The sequence below is a fragment of the Entelurus aequoreus genome, linkage group LG07, assembly GCF_033978785.1.
Source record: "Entelurus aequoreus isolate RoL-2023_Sb linkage group LG07, RoL_Eaeq_v1.1, whole genome shotgun sequence".
NCBI classification, from domain to species: domain Eukaryota; kingdom Metazoa; phylum Chordata; class Actinopteri; order Syngnathiformes; family Syngnathidae; genus Entelurus; species Entelurus aequoreus.
This window is the reverse complement of record NC_084737.1, coordinates 3,830,870-3,852,949: the sequence shown is the minus strand read 5'-3', so window position 1 is coordinate 3,852,949 and position 22,080 is coordinate 3,830,870. Positions and strand designations below refer to the sequence as shown.

The 22,080-nt window shown below is 39.7% G+C and overlaps 1 protein-coding gene across 1 annotated transcript in view; it reads right to left on the bottom strand.

Moving 5' to 3' along the window:
• The window catches only part of asxl1 (ASXL transcriptional regulator 1), a 29,650-nt gene that overhangs the window by 4,847 nt on the left and 2,723 nt on the right, over nucleotides 1-22,080 (bottom strand). Inside the window, exons 2-9 of the mRNA XM_062052387.1 lie at nucleotides 19,901-19,983; nucleotides 17,433-17,435; nucleotides 14,446-14,563; nucleotides 7,910-8,084; nucleotides 6,783-6,910; nucleotides 6,515-6,599; nucleotides 4,361-4,527; nucleotides 2,996-3,092 (exon numbers count right to left, since the gene is read on the bottom strand). Coding sequence (XP_061908371.1) covers nucleotides 2,996-3,092; nucleotides 4,361-4,527; nucleotides 6,515-6,599; nucleotides 6,783-6,910; nucleotides 7,910-8,084; nucleotides 14,446-14,563; nucleotides 17,433-17,435; nucleotides 19,901-19,983 — 856 coding nt within the window. The remainder of the gene's footprint in view (nucleotides 1-2,995; nucleotides 3,093-4,360; nucleotides 4,528-6,514; nucleotides 6,600-6,782; nucleotides 6,911-7,909; nucleotides 8,085-14,445; nucleotides 14,564-17,432; nucleotides 17,436-19,900; nucleotides 19,984-22,080) is intronic.

The following is a 22,080-nucleotide window of genomic DNA, read 5'->3' as shown; positions in this document are numbered from 1 at the left end:
AACGGTATTGCTAACCATAGGGAGTTTCACTGCGGTTATTATGAATACCATTTATTGTTACATCCCTACTGTGTACAAATCTATATGTTAGTTGTTCGGACAGCGAGTCGTTTATATGAGTTAAGATGGTGATATGATGTTCGTAATGAGGAAAGATCAACCCCCCTGGCTGCTTCTCCAGGGAATTAGCATCATCACAATGACTGAGTTTAATTAAGTGCACCATCCAATCACTAATCTACAATAGTCATCATTTAAAACAATGATACTAACAGTCTGAAGTTTTACCGCAGTTTATCATTCCTTACAGCCTCAGGATGTAATGGTGTTGCAAATATCGCAGTATTGATGTTTCAAAGTTGTCAGTATGATGCTGTGGCATGTGACTAGAGGTGGGAACTATGATTGGTTCTCCCTTGCGTCAGGATTAGAACGTGGGCCATTCATGAATCGATGGACAAATGTCCAATGTTGATTATTTACGTATGTCGCATATGTACAATATACACACTGCAAGTATATATATAATGTAGTGACACCTTCATAACAATATGTAATATGTACAATATACACACTGCAAGTATATATAAATATAATGTAGTAACAGACACCTTCATAACAATAAGTACAATATACACACTGCAAGTATATATATATATAATGTAGTAACAGACACCTTCATAACAATAAGTACAATATACACACTGCAAGTATATATATAATGTAGTAACAGACACCTTCATAACAATATGTAATATGTACAATATACACACTGCAAGTATATATATAATGTAGTAACAGACACCTTCATAACAATATGTAATATGTACAATATACACACTGCAAGTATATATATCATGTAGTAACAGACACCTTCATAACAATATGTAATATGTACAATATACACACCAAGTATATATATAATGTAGTAACAGACACTTTCATAACAATATGTAATATGTACAATATACACACTGCAAGTATATATATAATGTAGTAACAGACACCTTCATAACAATATGTAATATGTACAATATACACACCAAGTATATATACAGTCAAGAAAATAAGTATTTGAACACCCTGCTATTTTGCAAGTTCTCCCACTTAGAAATCATGGAGGGGTCTGAAATTTTCACGGTAGGTGCATGTCCACTGTATGAGAGATAACCTAAAAAGAAAAATCCAGAAATCACAATCTATGATTTTTTAACAATTTATTTGTGTGATACAGCTGAAAATAAGTATTTGAACACCTGTCTATCAGCTAGAATTCTGACCCTCAAAGACCTGTTAGTCCGCCTTTAAAAGTCCTCCTCCTCTCCACTGTATTATCCTGAATCAGATGCACCTGTGTGAGGTCGTTAGCTGCATAAAGACACCTGTCCACCCCATACAATCAGTAAGACCCAAACGTTCAGCATGGCTAAGAGCAAAGAGCTGTCCAAAGACACCAGAGACAAAATTGTACAACTCCACAAGGATGGAAAGGGCTACGGAGAAATTGCCAAGCAGTTTGGTGAGAAAAGGTCCACTGTTGGAGCAATCATTAGAAAATGGAAGTAGCTAAACATGACGGTCAATCTCAATCGGAGTGGAGCCCCATGCAAGATATCACCTGGTGGGGTCTCAATGATGCTAAGAAAGGTGAGGAATCAGCCCAGGACTACACGACAGGACTTGGTCAATGACCTGAAAAGAGCTGGGACCACTGTTTCCATGGTCACTGTTGGTAGTACACTAAGACGTCATGGTTTGAAATCATGCATGGCACGGAAGGTTCCCCTGCTTAAACCAGCACATGTTAAGGCCCGTCTTAAGTTTGCCAATGACCATTTGGATGATCCAGAGGAGTCATGGGAGAAAGTTTTGTGGACAGATGAGACCAAAATTGACCTTTTTGGTCATAATTCCACTATGCGTGTTTGGAGGAAGAAGAATGATGCGTACCATACCAAGAACACCATCCCTACTGTGAAGCATGAGGGTGGTAGCATCATGCTTTGGGGGTGTTTTTCTGCTCATGGGACAGGACGACTGTACTGTATTAAGAGAGGATGACTGCAGCCATGTATTGTGAGATTTTGGCGAAAAACCTCCTTCCCTCAGTCTGATTATTGAAGATGAATCGTGGCTGGATCGTCCAACATGACAATGACCCAAAGCACACAGCCAGGAAAACCAAGACGTGGCTTCGTAAGAACCATATCAAGGTTCTGGAGTGGCCTAGCCAGTCTCCAGACCTTAATCCAATTGAAAATCTTTGGAGGGAGCTGAAAGTCTATGTCACTCAGCGACAGCCCAGAAACCTGACTGATCTAGAGAAGATCTGTGTGGAGGAGTGGGCCAAAATCCCTCCTGCAGTCTGTGAAAACCTGGTGAAGAACTACAGGAAACGTTTGACCTCTGTAATTGCAAACAAAGGCTATTCTACCAAATATTAATGTTGGTGTTCAAATACTTATTTTCAGCTTTATCACACAAATAAATTGTTAAAAAATCATAGATTGTGATTTCTGGATTTTTCTTTTTAGGTTATCTCTCATACAGTGGACATGCACCTACCATGAACATTTCAGACCTCTCCATGATTTCTAAGTGGGAGAACTTGCAAAATAGCAGGGTGTTCAAATACTTATTTTCTTGACTGTATAATGTAGTAACAGACACTTTCATAACAATATGTAATATGTACAATATACACACTGCAAGTATATATATAATGTAGTGGACACCTTCATAACAAAAGTAATATGTACAATGTACACCGTATTTTGATCATTGGACACACACATTATTTTTTTTTTAGCCTTAAGCACTTTCAGAACAGACAGCTTCCTGTTTGCGTACTCAAGAATTTCACCCTGGTTGCGGCTACTACCACTAAGAGCTTTCCCAGTGCAGAGATATTTTAACACTGCCAAACTTTGTAGGTGTTCCTTTTAAAAATGAAATAAAATCCCCAGTCAGTTTTCCTTGCTGGAGGAAGACTTACCCTCCGCTAACCTCTCTTTCCAGCTCTGGGAAGCGTGTGTAAAGAACTCATTGTTGAGGGCTGAACTACTCAGTCTGGCCATTCCATCTGTTCCAATCTTCATAGAAAGCAGACAAAAAAATACAAATATTAGCAAAAGTTTTAACAAATACGAATGATGTTGCACAATTATAAATTAACGTGTTCGATTGTAGGGCTGCAACGATTCATTAATTAGAAAAAAAGATTCAATATGTATTTTGTTGCTTCCATGATTTGTATAAGGCAGAAGTACTGCTTCCCAGAGGAAACTTTTTATTTAGTTCTTTGAAAAGTATTCCATAAAAAGTACAAATTTGTATCTGGTTTAACAAAAAAAAAACAACATTATTCAATTTAGAATTTGCAAAGAGTAAGGTGCAGTGTCATTTCATACCAGTTTTTCATCAAATAAAATAAAAACATATTTGGAATTCTCTGTCATTTGTATTTAATTGGTTCTTTAAAAGTAAGGAAAAAAAATCGGGGAACATCACAAATTTTTTGTGAAAAAAAATAAAAAAAGATTGTATTTTTATGCCGTATCGCCTAGGTATAGTTTGTGTAGCACTTTGAATTTATTTAAATGAAAAATACATAAATACAATCTATTTACTATTACTACTCAGTTCAGCAGTCCTTAAGAACACACCGTAAAAACACCTCTGTGGTTTTATTATTCTAATGAGTATTAGTAAGAGCACAGCTTGTAGGTTCAATGTGCACAATGGAATATCTTAGATGCTCGGACAGCAATGTGTTTACACAAGTTTAGATTGGGATATGTCGTTTTTTTAACGGGAAAAAGCGTTAATGTCTCTCATTTTCATGTTAGCATTTGAGCTAGCGCCAGTCAGTCTGTGAGTTTATCAAAGTTATCAATCACAGTTTTTCCATAGTTTTCATTAAAAACAACATCTGGGGCTCTACGGTGGTTATCATTTATCATTACATCCCTATTTCAAGTATTTTCCCTAAAAATATCACGTCAGCGCTTCAACTATTTTCTGTTACGCCCCCACCTCCCTTAGAAAATATTTTGCGCTCCCCACACAATTGTAACTATACATATAAATTGGCTATAGAATTGTTTTAAGTACAGCTCTGCATAACATTAAAGGAAACACACCAGTCTCCCACCGTAGTCACAAATTAGCCAAGCGCTACATACGCTAATCATATTCTAATTGGGCAAAAAAAGCATGGTTCCCCAAGGTCACACATGTTTGCGCCACTATTTAAGAGAGCCTTAGCCAATCAAGTGTTTTCATTCGGTATATTCGACAAAGGAATTAGGTTGCAGCCCTTCTTGATTGCATGGGGTCTTGGTAACGAGGAGTAAGTTACCTGGCGGTCCACCTCTGGCAGAAGCTGTAAGAGCTGCTGCTGGGACTGTGCTGGGAAGGCCGAGAAGGTTCTCACGTTAATGAGAGCCCTGATGTTGGTGTTGACAAGAATGGAACCCGGTGTTTCAAAGTCCACATCCACCCCGCCACGATTCCTCTTCATCGGTCCTAAAAAGTCCAAACCACAAGTGGCCACTCTTAAAGGGGAACTGTACTTTATTTTTATTTTGCCCATCGTTCCCAATCCTAATGAAAGACATGATGATAGATGTATTTTTTTTATAATGCATTCTAAATAAATAAATGCGATCTAAAGTCTGCTTTGAATGGAGCCAAGTGAGCTGCTCTATTCTGCTCACAAAGCCTTTAACAAAACAACTCTATTAAAGTTTTATATACAGTGGGGCAAAAAAGTATTTAGTCAGCCACCCATTGACAATCAATGGGTGGCTGACTAAATACTTTTTTGCCCCACTGTACATGATGTAAGTATATATGTAATGTATGTCCTGGGCATGACATTAAAGTGCATCCGGCAGTGGAGGCTCCTCTATGGGGTCTTGGGGCACTAGGAGGTTAACTCCTATACTACTGTTACCCCAGGTGGCCCTTGGCAAAGGCCTAGTACCTGACTGCCCCCTAGCCAGGGATACGGTGAAGACCTCAACGGCGGAGCAGGCGGAAGACGGTAGATGTAAAAACTACCACAACGGCTGCGATGGCAGAAGAAGGCACCCCCACATCCATGTGGGCCCAGTTATGGGGAAATAACAACCCAAGACCTCAACGGTGGAACAGGCGGAGGATGATTGCTAACCCTATGGAGAGTCACAACGGCTGGGATGGCGGATGAAGGCTGCAGCACAAAAGGGTCTCCAGTCTTGGACTCCATGTCACTGGACCCCTTTGCCAAGGATCGTGTGGTGACTGTCTGTGCACCAGTCTCCCCACGTTAAACAAAGTCATGCACAGGCATCCTCCATAAAGGGATACCCCCCTACCAGGAGGATCGTCATACTCGCTTCGACTGATCGCCGATGATGATGATGATGTAATGTAGTCATATTTACATATATCAATCGTTTTAAGCATATGCAGCACATTAATTTCCAAAACGCATCACGTTTGCTTTTTCCCCCCAATGCCATCACTGATTACTGCAGACTTCATGAGAGCCGACAAACATTATCAATGTTTATCAATCAATGTTTATTTATATAGCCCTAAATCACAAGTGTCTCAAAGGGCTGTACAAGCCACAACGACATCCTCGGTACAGAGCCCACATACGGGCAAGGAAAAACTCACCCCAGTGGGACGTCGGTGAATGACTATGAGAAACCTTGGAGAGGACCGCATATGTGGGTAACCCCCCCCCTCTAGGGGAGACCGAAAGCAACGGATGTCGAGTGGGTCTGACATAACATTGTGAAAACATCACTTACTGCACAAGGTCAGCTGTCATTAGGATGGAGACGGCTAGGATGTTCATATATTCCCATTTAGATGAAGAATGACTCAATCCTTGCAAAGAAAAGAAAGGGCCGTGGAACAAAGCGTATTTTTGTGTCGTTCTCGCCATTACAGGGTCTAAATTGCCTGTCAAACTGTGCCAACTGGTTGGAACATGTCCTCATCCTTCTACTATCCAGGTGAGAGGCATGATTTATTCACAGGAAACGAGAAAGCAGCCGATCAGTCGATCATGTTAACATTTGCACACAAGCTCCTGATCACTGTGCCTCTATAAATAATTTGTCTGTGTTAGCGCTTATAATAACAATATCAGTAATACTTGGTTAATATTCAGGTCACAAAATGTGAATGCAGTATTGTTGGTACTTTTTGAATGTTTTTTTATTGCGTTTTATGGGCGGAATAAAAGGACCTCTCATTTGCTTTGCTGTTAGAGAACTTATATTTACAAATTGGAATGCATTAAAAAATAAACATCTGTTGTCACGTCTTTCATAATAATTGTGAAAGATAGGCACAAAAAAAAAAGTGCAGTTCCCCTTTAAATGAGCTCTCACACAATGTAAAACTCACGCGAATAAAAACAATGTTATTGCAATTATCAAGATGTTGTTGGGGTGCAAGCTACTGATCTAGCAACAGAATAATATTTTGATCATTTCAAGTTCCAAAGACCTACCTGAAGGAACATGCTCTCCGTTTACTTTAAGAGGCGTGAGGACGACGCGTGGCATCATGACTGCTTTCTTACGCTGCCTCCCGGACTGTGGTAGCAAACAGACACAGGGCACTTCTTCATGTTGAAACACTACACACACTTTGTTCAACTACAGTTCCAAGTACACACTGGTGCTACTAATGATCATTTCAACTTGTCTTTGGCTATTTTCAACTTTTAGTCACACCCACCATAGTCAGGGCAGTCCGTCTTTGAAGATGGTACTGACCTGTCTGGAGCGGCTCAGTCTAGTCTGGGTGTGCTGAACATGTTGGACCTGTTGAGCGTCGGTGCGTCCCTGCAATCCCGCTGCCCTGCTGAGTCGGGTCTGAGGTTGGCTGGTGGAAGACTGCAACTCTGTGGAGCCGGAAACACTGGATAAAGTTTCAGCTGCCAAGGCTGTGGGCCAGGAAAAGACAGATTTATGCTGTCACAATTAGGGTTGCAAAATTCCGGGAATATTCAAAGTTTGAAACTTTCCATGGGAATTAACGGGAACAAACATTGAATGCAACATGCTAGATCTTGCAGCATGATTATTAGCTAAAACAACCGGATTTAAAGCAAATTCAGTTGAATTTCAACCCTAGACTGTGCATTCCTCCATCACATGTGCAGTGCATTCATCCATCGCATGCACAGATAATTCCCACTGGGGTAAATATATTTGATCTATGGTATTTAAGTTTAATAGAGGTGTAATTGCTTGTTACTATATGACTGTAGACTACTCCAGCAGACTAGCTGTTCCTGTACTTGTTCAATGATTTTGGGGCCAATATCTCTAGCTAGCTAGGTTTATGTACCACCACAGTCTCATAATGAACCCAAAATATTTCTCCGTTAGCCGTGATGTTCATTTTCTCTATGTTAAATCCCATTCATTTATGCTAACAACGTTAGCGATCCGAATGTAACTTTTTTGTGATGTGTAAAGTTCAACTAAATGAAAAGGTGTAGTTTCCTCTGCCTTCTGTTCTGCTAGCCATTCTGTTGTCATACAAGAATGTAGCTTATAGTTTGATTTAGCATGCTGATTGACTGTTCATTTATTCATCTAGCCTATTTCTGTTCATTTGTCCATCAGTCAAATTGTTTTAAAGACAACTCCAATTGTCTAGCTGACTATTTATATCTGTGTGGCATTGCATTAGTCTTTTACACGCTTCTCATCTTATTCTACACAATAAGATAGACGGCGTCCAACTTTGAATAATCAAAAAATGGTAAAAATTTCCAAATTTACCGGAAACTTTCCACCCCTTTGCAAACCTAGTCCCAATCCAATGCGGGCAAACGCAGACATTGCTGCTCACTCAACAACAGACCCAGGTCAGCAGCACTGTGTGGTGTTACCAAAATTGGAGGCGGTGGCAGGGCTCTCAGTCACGTTGCAGATCTCCTGCTCGGTCGCCTCTGTGGCGCCAGCCTCTGTGAGAGCGGAGCTGCTGGAGGTCGGGTTAGCGGCGCTGCTCACCAACTCAGTGGCCGTTTCGGACTCCGAAGTCTTGGTCCACTGCAGGGCATTCTTCTACAGATCAGACAGGAAAGGGTGAAGGTGAAGTCAATCACCTTGTTCATTGGAGCTAATTAAGCCACTTAATGCATCACTAGCAGACACCCAAGTACAGGTACTAGTAACTAGGGGTGTCCTGATCCGATATATCGACCTGATATCAGCCACAAAACATGGAAGGGATTTTATGGGCTTTCATCAAAAATCTCTGATGTAAGCGCTCTGTTACAAGCAGTCCTGCAGCCTTTTTACTGCTAAATGTCCTCCAGTAAGTACACAAGGATGGTCTTGTCTTCTATTTTGGGTCATTCACAAAAAGTAATCATGCTAGGCTATAGGCTACCTGCCACTAGCAGCTACACAACAGCTAAGCACACAAGCTAGACCTACGTGTAATAAATGTCCATTACTGAACAATATTGCAGTCTAAAACAGTGTCTCTTAATCTTAGGGCCGGGGTTCATTGTTTCTCAGCCGCGTTTTCCACCACTTGTTGCAATAATGAAAATCTCAAGTAAGTATAAGTATGAAGCTAAAGCCATGAAGACGATTCTTGAGCGCATAATTTTATGACTAAAGTGGTGAAGCTAATATTGACTGTATTAGCACTACATATCAATTTATTTTTCGTCGGTCATTAATGCCTCCCTTCTTATGCAGTATATTTGGTTAGTATATATTTTTCTAATCAGCCTGACTTAAGCCTACGGTTTATGTGTTAAATAATTAAACACATGGTTTAATATCATTTGGCAAGGTTGTAAACTGTAGATATTCAGTAATTATTGAACGTGATCGAAATCAAACGTAAGATTACTAATTCAGTGGTAACATTTGAGTGGAAAAGTTGGGCAGCGAGGTCAAAAAGGTTAAGAACCCCTGGTCTAAAATCCATCCATCCATCCATTTTCTACCGCTTGTCCCTTTCGGGGTCGCTGGAGCCTATCTCAGTCTAAAACACATTTATCAAACAGGCAGAGCATATTTTGAAGTATCCAGTAACAAACGTGTCCACAACATTAAACCTATTGCATCATGAGATTCATTTAATGCATTTTAATAATTACCACTCCACTTCAACTTAAAGACAGCATATGTCCATTCCAGATGGCTAATAATAAATAGGTTAGTGTTTTTCATACCTACCATTGTTGTCTGTTTGGCTCACATTTTCTGCATTCCACACTACAAAATAAAGTATGTATGATTCCTGATGATATCAGATCCATATCGGTATTGTATAGGAAGTTGTATTGGCACACCCATACCAGTCACTAAACTCATACTATTCATTTCAAGCCACATGAACACAGATCTTTGTGACACATTACCATTGTGGCTTTCGTGTGTACAGCCATTTCAATCAGGGACCAGTTCAACTCCTGGTTAACACAAATGATATCAGCTAATAAAATGGCTTATAGCGTTTAGGGATGTAGACATGACCAGATGAACAAGTTAAAAAGGGTTTTGAGTGACTGAGCGTGGCATGGTTGTTAGTCGACACGGGCTGGTCTGTTGATTTACTGGGATTTTCACGCACAACCGTCTGGGCTTTACGAAGAATGGTCCAAAATAGAGAAAATATCCAGTAAACAGCAGTCCTCTGGGTGAAAATGCCTTGTTGGATGGCAGAGGTCAGAGGAGAATGGCCAGACGGGTTCAAATAAAAATCACACACGTTACCACTTGTTACAACCGAGGTAACGCATTACACGTCAGCAGAAGACCACATCGGGTGCCACTCCTGTCAATAAAGAACAGGATATTGAGGCCACAATTTGCATTGGCTGGTCAAAATTGGACAGACTTAAAAGCTGTTAATGTTCCAGTGAGTCTTTTTGACTGTGCTGCAACAATCACTGTGCAAACAAACTGAACTGATTGGCCATTTAGCACAACACCCAGTCGATTGCAATCAAGAAAAAGAAAAAAAGACCTTGTCTAATCCCAACAGATTTTGAAACAGTCGGAGCGAGTGGCCTCCAGACGAGATGGCGTGCACACCATTTTTGGGATTTACCAACGAGCCGGACCACAGTCCTGCCTCGCCACTTCTGGCTTCAAAGTTTGCGGCTTCACGATCACGTTTTTTACACATTTTTTTTACGGCAAACTTTAAAGGGGTCCTATTTGGCGAAATCAACTTAGCGGTTGGTATATATTTGCGTATTTGGGATCCCCGTACAGTAAGTGAAATCAATACATTGATGAATGGCGAAGATCAGTGTTAAGAAAAGCAATTTAGAAAAGGAATTACAGTTACTCGTTGCTTTCCCCCAAAATGTTGTTACTAAAGTAATTATTCTTTAATAGTTCATTAGTTAAATTACTTGGGAAAGCAATGTATGATTTTTTTATATCTGGTGTATGAAGTTGAGCGATGATTCATGAGAGAAGAGTGCATGGCTGTATGCCTTAAAGGCGCTTCCTGCAGACAAGTGAAGCGTGACATCAGCCGAGGGCGCGCACATTGGCTGTTTAAAGCTCAGCATTGGTAGTCTGTGGCCTGAAAAGGAGATTGTTGACGACAGCGCCTGTGGAATGTTTTTAAAGCGGTTGAACATGCGTCAACGGCTGTGTCTCTCCTTGTCCACAAACAGTATTGTCGGATTGCTATTCTTTATGATTCTCACTTTATTGAATTCTCATTATTCTCCCGTAGTAGTAGTGTGCACGCGTGTGTGTGTGTGTGTGTGTGTGTGTGTGTGTGTGTGTGTGTGTGTGTGTGTGTGTATCCTGACTTTTTTTAAAGCTAATTTTTACTGTTTTATCCAAATTCCGCCATACACCTCGGTTATATAACTTGGTACTTGACACATGCAAACAGCTAGCGTGCTAACAGTTAATCAAGCGTTATTGCAGGCTAAAACTGTTAGCCTGTATCAAGTATCTGTCAGTAGGCTGGATGCGGAACCACTAAACTACAACATCACACTGCGTCAACAAAAATGACATTAACATGAGGCATGGGCGATCATGCACATTAGACGAGCCACCACCAGAGATACAGTAGACAGCAGTCTTGTGGAAAAACACTCATTCCACACCAGGTGGGCTTCAGCTTCTCTCTTGCTCGCATAAAAGTCAACACCACCACCTCTTCCTTGCCAGAGAAAGTTGATTGGTCCTTGAGTTCTGAACCAGTACGCTTACTGGGACATACCAATTTCGATTGTTTGACCAATTAAACTGTTATATGTGTATGGCACACACAATCCCTGCTACAAAGTAGGTAGATTTAGGTCACGGTAAGCAATTAGCACATTTTATAACAACACAGCAATGGACGTCAGTATGTGAGCGTTGTTGATTTCCATCCCTTAATGACCACTGTGGCCTACAATCATAATAGCATGTACTCCTGTCATAAATCTTTCAAAAAAACTCAAAATTGGTTTCTTGAACATGACAATGTCTTTGTAAATAGGGCTGGGCGATACGGCTTAATACTATATCACGAAATAAGTGTTTTATATTGGTCGATATCGGTAAATATTTATATTTTTATGACCTACTGAAAATAAAGACCAGAGAAACCCAAAAGCAGTGAAGTTGTCACCTTGTGTAATTGGTAAATAAAAACAGAATACAATGATTTGCAAATCCTTTTCAACTTATATTCAATAGAATAGACTGCAAAGACAAGATATTTCATGTTCACACTGAGAAACTTACTTTTTTTTGGGTTGCAAATAATCATGAACTTAGAATTGAATGGCAGCAACACATTGCAAAAAAGGCATTTTTACCAGTGTGTTACATGGCCTTTCCTTTTAACAACACTCAGTAAAGGTTTGGGAACTGAGGAGACACATTTTTGAAGTGGAATTCTTTCCCATTCTTGCTTGATGTACAGCTTAAGTTGTTCAACAGTCTCCCTTCTCATATTTTCAATGGGAGACAGGTCTGGACTACAGGCAGGCCAGTCTAGTACCCGAACTCTTTTACTATGAAGCCACGCTGTTGTAACACCTGGCTTGGCATTGTCTTGCTGAAATAAGCAGGGGCGTCCATGGAAAAGACGTTGCTTGGATGGCAACATATGTTGCTCCAAAACCTGTAGGTACTTTTAAGCATTCATGGTGCCTTCACAGGTGTGTAAGTTACCTATGTCTTGACCACTAATACACCCCCATACCATCACACATGCTGGCTTTTACACTTTGTGCCTAGAACAGTCCGGATGGTTATTTTCCTCTTTGGTCCACAGTTTCCAAAACAATTTGAAATGTGGACTCGTCAGAACACAGAACACTTTTCCACTTTGCATCAGTCCATCTTAGATGAGCTCGGACCAAGCAAAGCATTTCTGGGTGTTGTTGATAAATGGCTTTGGCTTTGCATAGTAGTAGTTTTAATTTGCACTTACAGATGTAGCGACCAACTGTAGTTACTGACAGTGGTTTTCTGAACATTGCCACATTGCATTAGTCCATCTTAGATGAGCTCAGGCCCAGCGAAGTCGGCACTGTTTCTGGGTGTTGTTGATAAATGGGTTTCGCTTTGCATAACGTGCACTTACAGATGTAGCGGCGATCTGTAGTTACTGACAGTGGCTTTCCGAAGTGTTCCTGAGCCCATGTGGTGATATCCTTTACACACTGATGTCAATTTTTGATGCAGTACCGCCTGAGGGATCGACGGTCACGCTCATACAATGTTGGTTTTCAGACTTGCAGTGATTTCTCCAGATTCTCTGAAACTTTTGATGATATTACGGAGCGTAGATGGTGAAATCCCTAAATTCCTTGCAATAGCTGCTTGAGAAATGTTGTTCTTCAACAATTTGCTCAGGCATTTGTTGACAAAGTGGTGACCCTCGCCCCATCCTTGTTTGTGAATGACTGAGCATTTTATGGAAGCTGCTTTTATACCCAATCATGGCACCCACCTGTTCCCCATTAGCCTGTTCACCTGTGGGATGTTCCAAATAAGTCTTTGATGAGCATTCCTCAACTTTCTCACTCTTTTTTGCCACTTGTGCCAGCTTTTTTCAAAACATGTTGCACGCATCAAATTCCAAATGAGCTAATATTTGCAAAAAACAACAGTTTACCAGTTTGAACGTTACGTATCTTGTCTTTGCAGTCTATTCAATTGAATATAACTTGAAAAGGATTTGTAAATCATTTTATTCTCTTTTTATTTACCATTTACACAAGGTGACAACTTCACTGCTTTTGGCCATGTAAAGCTTTGTGTTCAAAATGTGACCGTACTCTGATTATAATCCCCTCATCTATCACAGCAGAAAGGAAGGGAAATGTCAACACAAGCATGGAAAACAAACAATGTAAACACAATAGTAAAATCACATTGAACACTTAACAATAAGCTCTTAAAATAGAGGTGCAAAAAGAAGGAATGGGTAAGCAATGCTCAATGTGTAAGAAAATAGTGTGCAAAGTGTGAAAATGTAAACAGAGAGAAACCTGAGAAGAACTATTTTCTGCAGGTTTAGTGCCAGGAAGTTACAGCTGTGCTCTAAAGGGTGAGTGCTGCTAAGGCTGTGTGAGGTCTTGGTGGGGACCAGCGCCTTGCATCATTTACAGACCACACTGGCCTGACTACGGTCCCTTTGAAAAATTCCCAAAAACTGCCATACTGTCCAGGTGACTTTTTTCCGTTTTATCCACAATTTCTTCATTTTTACTTCCTCTTCTCACTCCGTGCAAAGAATCAACAGCGAGACAAAAAGATGGCGCAACCAAACCTGATAGTCGATACTGTTACCTGATTGGCTGTAAGCCTGTCACTCCCACTGATCAGAGATCACTTCCTGCTTTGTTCAGTTACAAGAGCGCAAAACCCTTTGTTCATGCAACCAACCTTGCATTGCAACTTCCGCTTTTTTCCGACAAAGAAGAAAAAATATCGTATAAGGTTTCCTCGAACGCATTTTTTACTGATATCGATTACGTGTCTAGCGCGATGTATATTGATATTGTTTTATCACCCCAGCCCTTTTCGTAAACACAAAATGTATTTCAATACAATAAATAATCTAATTGGGTTCTGTTGTGCAACCATTTAAAAACGCTTAAAGTCAAGGTCACACTCTGCACGTGGACATTTTGTTTGCCGCGAACCGTCAAGCACCGGCTGGACAAATACAAAAAGGGTCTTTCCCAGCAGTGTAATGCTTCTCAAGAAATCCCAAAGTATGACATTAGTAAGAGGTCGGGCTTCTTTAACCAGCAAATTAGTTCTGTTAGTTTTTAGTACTAACTCCATTTAGTCTCTCGCTTCAATACAAAGCCAACTAAATAACATAACCCAGTTAGAATGAATTGTAAATCGAGGAAATTCCCTACAATCAACAATACTTGAACAATTAACCCATTTTGATGCCTAGTAAAGCGTGTCTACATACCTTGAGCGTGAAAAGGCTCATCCGTCCAGGCAACTTAAAGAAGATGCTGTTCTTGACCCGGTCTCCCCTCACCTGGGAGTGAAGCATTGTGACCAGGCAAGCCAAAGGTGCTGTTCCACTGCGTGCATACAAAATTAAAAAGCCTGTGTCACTGGGAACTGAGTATCAGGGTGAAACAACAACAAATTCACATCCATTCTACAGCATTGCCAAAAGAGAAAAAAAATATTGGTCAGACTGGGCCACAAAAAATAATTAATTGTATAGATAACAGTTTAATAATAATCAGTATTTGTATGCATATTAGCTAGTGGTCATTCCCTTTGTATTATAGGTTGTCTTTTACCTTACAAAAGACTTGACAATTGCGTGCTGTCTAAAACAGTCTTTCTGGGCTTCTTATGTAAGCCCATTTCACACAAGAGTTGCTTTTAAACATGCCTCAAGGGAATTTAACAAGTGAATGCATAAATTAACTTTGAACCTTGCTGCATTTTGAAAACAGAAGGCATCAGAAAGCGTATTTGAGGCAGTGGCTAGGGCTGGGCCAAAACTCATAGCACGATATTTTAGGTCGACTGGCAATATACGGTATACACTGGTATCATAAACAAAATGTGCAAAGTCCTTGAAGGGGACTGCACTTTTTCTGGAATTTTGCCTATTGTTCACAATCATTATGAGAGACAAAACGACAAAAAGTTTTTTTTCTTCCACTTTCTAACATATAAAATTGTTTCGTTCTCGGTGACTAGCAATGCAGCTAGTGGGAGCAATTAATTCTAACTAGAAATAACTTTAAAAATGCATACAAAATACAACAATACTTCATTTACGTTCCATAACCTGTATAATAACCAAGCTGTAGCAACATTGTTATTGTAAGATCGAACACTAAAGAACTCTTTTTCTAGCGTACCAACACATCGGCGTGCTTCGGTATTAGCCGTAGAAGCTAACTAAGGCAAGAGATAAGCTAGCCTCTACAACAACACGAAACGCCCTTGGGTTTGTAATGCACACCAATCTGTACGTAGTGAATAACATGAACAATCATATTACAGTATCTGTAAAGTATTATTTCATGTTTTGTTTGTACACAGCTGAGCTACACGTACGACGTGCATCATGATTGATATTAATTATTTGATTATTGATTATTTTTGTTGTAAGTAACGTAAAGTGTTGAGCAAACAGACGTAAAAAAGGCACATCAAAAGATTGTCTCAAATATGCATCTATTTTTAAAATACTGCGAAATTAACTATACCGATATACCGCCCGGCCCTCGCAGTGGCCATTGGTTTTTGAGGAGAGGATAAAACTTGACACCTTTGACTGTGGAGTTAGAAAAATATAGGATTTTCAAAAATGCCCACATACGTGTGGACTTTGGATAATTGTATTTTTGGAGACCCTTCTGTTCTTCCTTATCACAATACTAATAATTCTATCAGGCCCTGCTAGAAACCAATAAAAAAAATTCAAATATATACAAGCTGTAAGTAACTTTGTCATATGACAACATACCTTCTGTTGAGAGCATCACCAGGTGAAGAGTCCATACACATAGAAGTACAAAAATGAATGTTAAAAGCACATTGTGAACATAGGTGACCACTACAAATACACAACTAAATAGGCACTTCCAACCTGAGGGACTCAAATTGTTGTTGACTCAACCAAGTTCAGCAAATATTTCATTTTAACAAGAAACTTACCACTAATTGACACAAGAAGAATTTTGTTATTAGAAAGGAGTGATTTTTTTTTTATAACAGATTTGTCTATTTTATAGGTAAAACGATATTTTGTCATATCTTGACCAGAATGAAAAATTTATATTTTTGTATTGGGTAGGTAGGTTTACAATACAATGTAGTTCCATCCCGTCTAGAACATACTACTTCTACTAAGGTTACAGTGTGTGTTTTTTTGAATTATGAATGTTTTTATGATTTTTTCTTATTTTATGATTTCAATTAGGATTACTTTTACTTTGTTGTAATTTTCTTTAAAGCACTTTTTATTGCCTTGTGTACGAATTGTGTGCCATAAATAAACTTGCCTTGCCTACAATGAGTAAAAAAATGTTATTGGTTTAATCAACTGTTGCGGAGATAGGATTGCATTAAAAATCCACAAAAGTAGCGATCTTAACTTACAAGCCATTTAATTTCTCAATACAGTGGAACTTCCGTTTACGCACCTCCCCTATTTGCGACCTTTTCAGTTTACAAACTTTTCTATCGAGCCAAACATGCCTGCGTGTGACAAACAACGTCACTGCGTACAAACGCTTCATTCAGCCATTCATTTTGTTTCATGCCTGTAGGCAAAAAAGCATGGCGCAACATTTTTGTGGAGGCGGAGCCCTCCTGGTCACTTGCTGCTGAGTACACTACTAGCGCTTCAGACAGTGTGTGTGCCTTTTCTCTGCTTTTCCTTTGGACAACTTCTGCCCATCTTGCCAACTCCATATAAGTCCCAAAAAGCCAACAGACCAGCGTGGAAAGGAGGAGGCAAATAGCTGTGGGGTTTACAAAGTACTATTTGAGAGGTGTACATTAATGGTGCTCACAAGTATGGAAGAACCGACCTCGCAGGCTTCGTACCACAGCAAGTTTTAATTGAGATGAGACCAGACTTTTCTGGAAAAATATGTCGAAGAGGACTACCGTATTTTCCGGACTAAAAGGCGCACTTAAAATAATTTTTTCCCTCAAAACTCGACAGTGCGCCTTGTACCCTGGTGCGCCTAATGTAAGGAATACGTTTGGTTGAGCTTACCCACCTTGAAGCAATTTTATTTGGTACATGGTGTAATGATAAGTGTGACTAGTAGATGGCAGTCAAACATAAGAGATACGTGTAGACTGCACCGTTTGATGTACTTCAACATACAAGTTTTATTATGGTGTGTGTATAAGGTAAGACATTATCTGGCATTTTGTTTCGCAATATTATGCAAAAGCAACTTTTCTTACCTTCTGGTACCTGCTGATCTGTATTTGGGATCTGCATAAATACTGAATCCGTGCAGACAACTTGGTCGATAAGCGTCTTCTTTTTCTCTATCTTCTTGTTATTGGACATTAATCCTCCACTGTTGCCATTTCTTCCTCCGCTGTTGCCATTTCTAATATAAAGTAGTGTAAAGTTCTTACTTATATCTGTCAGTAAACTCGCCGTGAAAGCACTAAAACATACCGGTGTAGTGACTTTACTTTATTCACCCAAGGAACTTTAGTTATTAGAGAGTTCCGGTTTGGACGTTTTTTCACGGGACACATTTCCGGCGTTGTTGTTTCCGGATGAGGAGATGCTGCTCCGTTATTGATTGAAGTAAAGTGTGAATGCCATTAAAACAGTTAACTCCATCTTTTGACACTTCTTCCACTCCCGTCCTTGCACGCTACACCGCTACAACAAAGATGACGGGGAGAAGACGCTGTCGAAGGTGAGCCACGTAAATTAGACCGCCCACACAACGGCGCATCCTGAAGAGACTGTCAGAAAGCGACTTGAAGATGATCTGTAAAACATCCTCTATGCAACATTTTGACCAAAGAACCACCATTACATGTTATGTAGACCACAAGGAAGTCTTTTCCAATCAGAAAAAAATATATTATATGACTCCCTTTGTATGAAAAAAGATCAAAAATAGACCATTCATCGGCAGTGCGCTTTTTAATCCGGAAAATACGGTAATTTCACAGCGGAGAGAAGGCGTGTTTTTCAAGGCATGGTTTGTTTTTTTAACAGAAATTTGCAACTCTCTTCAGAAGTATAACCAGGGTGCTTCTTTGTCTCCTTTTCCTCGTCTTGTCTTCGTAAATATGTGTCCAAATGTGCTCATTGTGCACAAGTGTTTTTTTTCTGGTCTCAAAACGAGCTAACGCCTCGCCCCAGTTGAAATCCCAACTAGGAATGCACCGTTGCTTTTATTCCCTCCCCCATGTTTACCTTTCCTTCCTACCTCTTTACGGGACACCGCCAGGCAGCAACCCATCAGTCTTCCTGTTCTGTATACCCTTGTAACTGTATCAGGCATGTCATTTGGACTTAATGAGAAAGACTGAAGATAAGCCGGGGGTCTAGGGGGCCCCCCACCACCCGAAGCTCCTAGTTTTTCAGCAACTGAACATGCAAAAATTAGCAATACAAAGCACCATTTAAAAGATATTTTAGTGTTTTAAAGAATTGAAAAGAACCTTACTAGTGTTCACTTTACAGCTGGTTCATCAAGTTATTGACATTATTTACACATTACTTGGTCTGTTTCAGTCACTATAGTAATTACAACTTGTGTTCACATCCACAGGAACCACATGGGTTAGCCCACTCTTTACAGTATTTACAACCTTACTAGTGTTCACTTCACAGTCGGTCCATCAAGTTATTGACATTATTTACACATTACTTGGTCTGTTTCAGTCACTATAGTAATTACAACTTGTGTTCACATCCACAGGAACCACATGGGTTAGCCTACTCTGTACAGTATTTACAACCTTACTAGTGTTCACTTCACAGCTGGTTCATCAAGTTATTGACATTATTTACACATTACTTTGTCTGTTTCAGGCATTATGTTATTTAGTCACTCCGGTAATTACAACTTGTGTTCACATCAACAGGAACCACATGGGTTAGCCTACTGTGTACAGTATTTAAACCCTTACTAGTGTTCACTTCACAGCTGGTTCATCAAGTTATGGACATTATTTACACATTACTTTGTCTGTTTCAGTCACTATGTTATTTAGTCGCTACAGTAATTACAACTTGTGTTCACATCCACAGCCTACTATATACTGTATTTACAACCTTACTAGTGTTCACTTCACAGCTGGTTCATCAAGTTATTGACATTATTTTCACATTACTTTGGCATTTTCGCTTTGATGGCTCTGACATGAGCCTTCCTGGCAAATTTCTGAGCAACTTGCATTTTCCTTTTTGTTTCTGCTTTAGTGGATTCTGCCTTGGATTTTATAGCCACTTTCTGTCTCTTCGACTCCCTCTCCACTTCTAACTGCTCGTAATGCAAAAATCATAAATAGTAAAAACAATGTTTATTCTATTAGCTAACATCCTTTATCTGAATAGCCATTTGTGATTTATAGCATGAAATAACAAATATCTTGTCGTTTGTTTCAAAATGATTCAACGGCAAAATATAAAGGGTAGAAATAATGAACAAAATGTCAGCTACTGTCTTGTTGTAAAACACCAATGAAAATGAAAGTTAGCATTTAGACAGGCTATATGTATTCCAGTTTTGATTTGGGCTTACATGGTAATAAACAAGCCAAATTAATGTTTTATCATACATTTGTCCAAATGTGGCCAACATTGTGGGTTTCCTGGACGTGGTCTAGTTTTGTTGTGCTTTTTAAGTGCAATGACAAATGATATTCTATTCAGTGTGTGTTTGTGTGTGTCTGACCTCATTTCCTTCAGCCCCTTGGTCTGGATGACATGAAGTATCTGTTTCGGGGTCATAGGAGCGTCGGAGAAGTTCTCCAGCACCTGAAAAAAGAGGCAACACTGGTTTAACAACACAATCTGTGCTATAAAGGACTATATTCTCAGTTTAGAATATCTGACTTTAACCAGCAAAAAGATCATAGATGAGTTCATGGATTGAAAAATGCCATTAGCACACAATCAGATGACCTATCTGATGATACGCTCAATTCAGTTCATTCTTTGGCATTTACCCTCAAAATTCACAAAAGCCCGAGGAAATGAAAGCATATCTGTTACTGTGCTAAATAAAAATATCTAAATGTAGAGACTACACGTGCCTCTACACTTCAGGACTTGGAGACAATCACGGTCTGGCAATATCTGCAAACTGTATTTTGCATGCCTTGACTATGCAATCTGTGGAAGTCCTCATTCGAACCACATATGAAACAAATTGCAGTAAATTAATTTCCAAAATATGTGACAACACTACATACAGAACTAGCAGGGATGGAACAGTACTGTCAAGACCGCAGTATTGCGGCTTCAGAGTTCTCACAATAATGCCGTATACGACAATTGGGAGTACACCCGCCAGTGTCGGTTTTTTCCGGGCTCTATTGAGTGAGCCGGTCTGAGAAGCAAACCACATTCCCCATAATCCCCAGCGCAGAGCAGAAAGCTCAAGTTATCGGATACTTCCGCATAGTCAAAGTTGGACGTTGGCAAGCATTTTAGCTTCGCAGTCAAAGAATAAGTGACTGACAAGGAGAATACGGTTTGCAGATATTGCCAGTCCACAAATAGTCTAAAAATACAAGCAATATGAGAAGTCACTTGATTCTTTATCACATAAAAAAGATAATTGACGCAAAGCCAAGATGTAAGCCAGGCCAAACATCAAATCGTGAGGCTTTTCAATGAAGTTTTCCTGGTGATAGATAGCTTGTTTACAATGCCAGCTTAAAAACACTAGACTGAACGTTTTGATGTTTACTCCTTACGTGAAACACTGTTATTTGCACATTTTGGTAGTAATAAATAAGATTTCAGCATTAGCTTTGTGTTTATTTTTCCACACTAATGCATTTTTTCCCCAAGTCAACCTTTTTTGACATAATTGCGAGAATATCGTACTTCCTGTGGCCTTAATACCGTGGTAAGATTGTACCATGATGTTATATTCCTAATATGGTTTACTGAAAGTGCATTATTCTGAAGGCAATGTCGTTAATCAAGGGGGTTAGATTATCAATATTCACAACACAGCACAGCCCGTTAACCGAGCACAACGTAATGCCACTACAGGCAGGGTCTTTATGGTGCCAATACCTTGTTTTAAGTCTTTAATGCTCTCAAGTCCACGTTGTGTCTTCTTAACCAGTGTTTTTCAACCACTGTGCCGCGGCACAGTCGTGAGATACAGTCTGGTGTGCCGTGGGAGATTATCTAGTTTCACCTATTTGGGTTAAAAATATGTTTTGCAAACCAGTAATTATAGTCTGCAAATGATGTGTTGTTGTTGAGTGTCGGTGCTGTCTAGAGCTCGGCAGAGTAACTGTGTAATACTCTTTTGCTACTACTGTACATTTTTTGTCTATTTTAAACGTGCATTGTCCTTTCCATCCTTTGTAACTGAGCTACTGCGTGGAACAATTTCCCTTGTGGATCATTAAAGTTTGTCTAAGTCTAAGTCTTTCTTATCAGTAGGTGGTAGCAGGTAGCTAATTGCATTGTAGATGTGGGAAACAGCGGGAGGCAGTGTGCAGGTAAAAAAGGGTCTAATGCTTAAACCAAAAATAAACAAAAGCTGAGTGCCCCTAAGAAAAGGCATTGAAGCTTAGGGAAGGCTATGCAGAACGAAACTAAAACTGAACTGGCTACAAAGTAAACAAAAACAGAATGCTGGACGACAGCAAAGACTTACAGCATATGGAGCAGAGACACGGCGTCCACAAAGTACACCCGTACATGACATGACAATCAACTATGTCCACACAAAAAAGATAGCAACAACTTCAATATTCTAGATTGCTAAAACAAAGCAGGTGCGGGGAATAGCGCTCAAAAGGAAGACATGAAACTGCTACAGGAAAATACCAAAAAACAGGAAAAACCACCAAAATAGGAGCGCAAGACAAGAAGTAAAACACTACA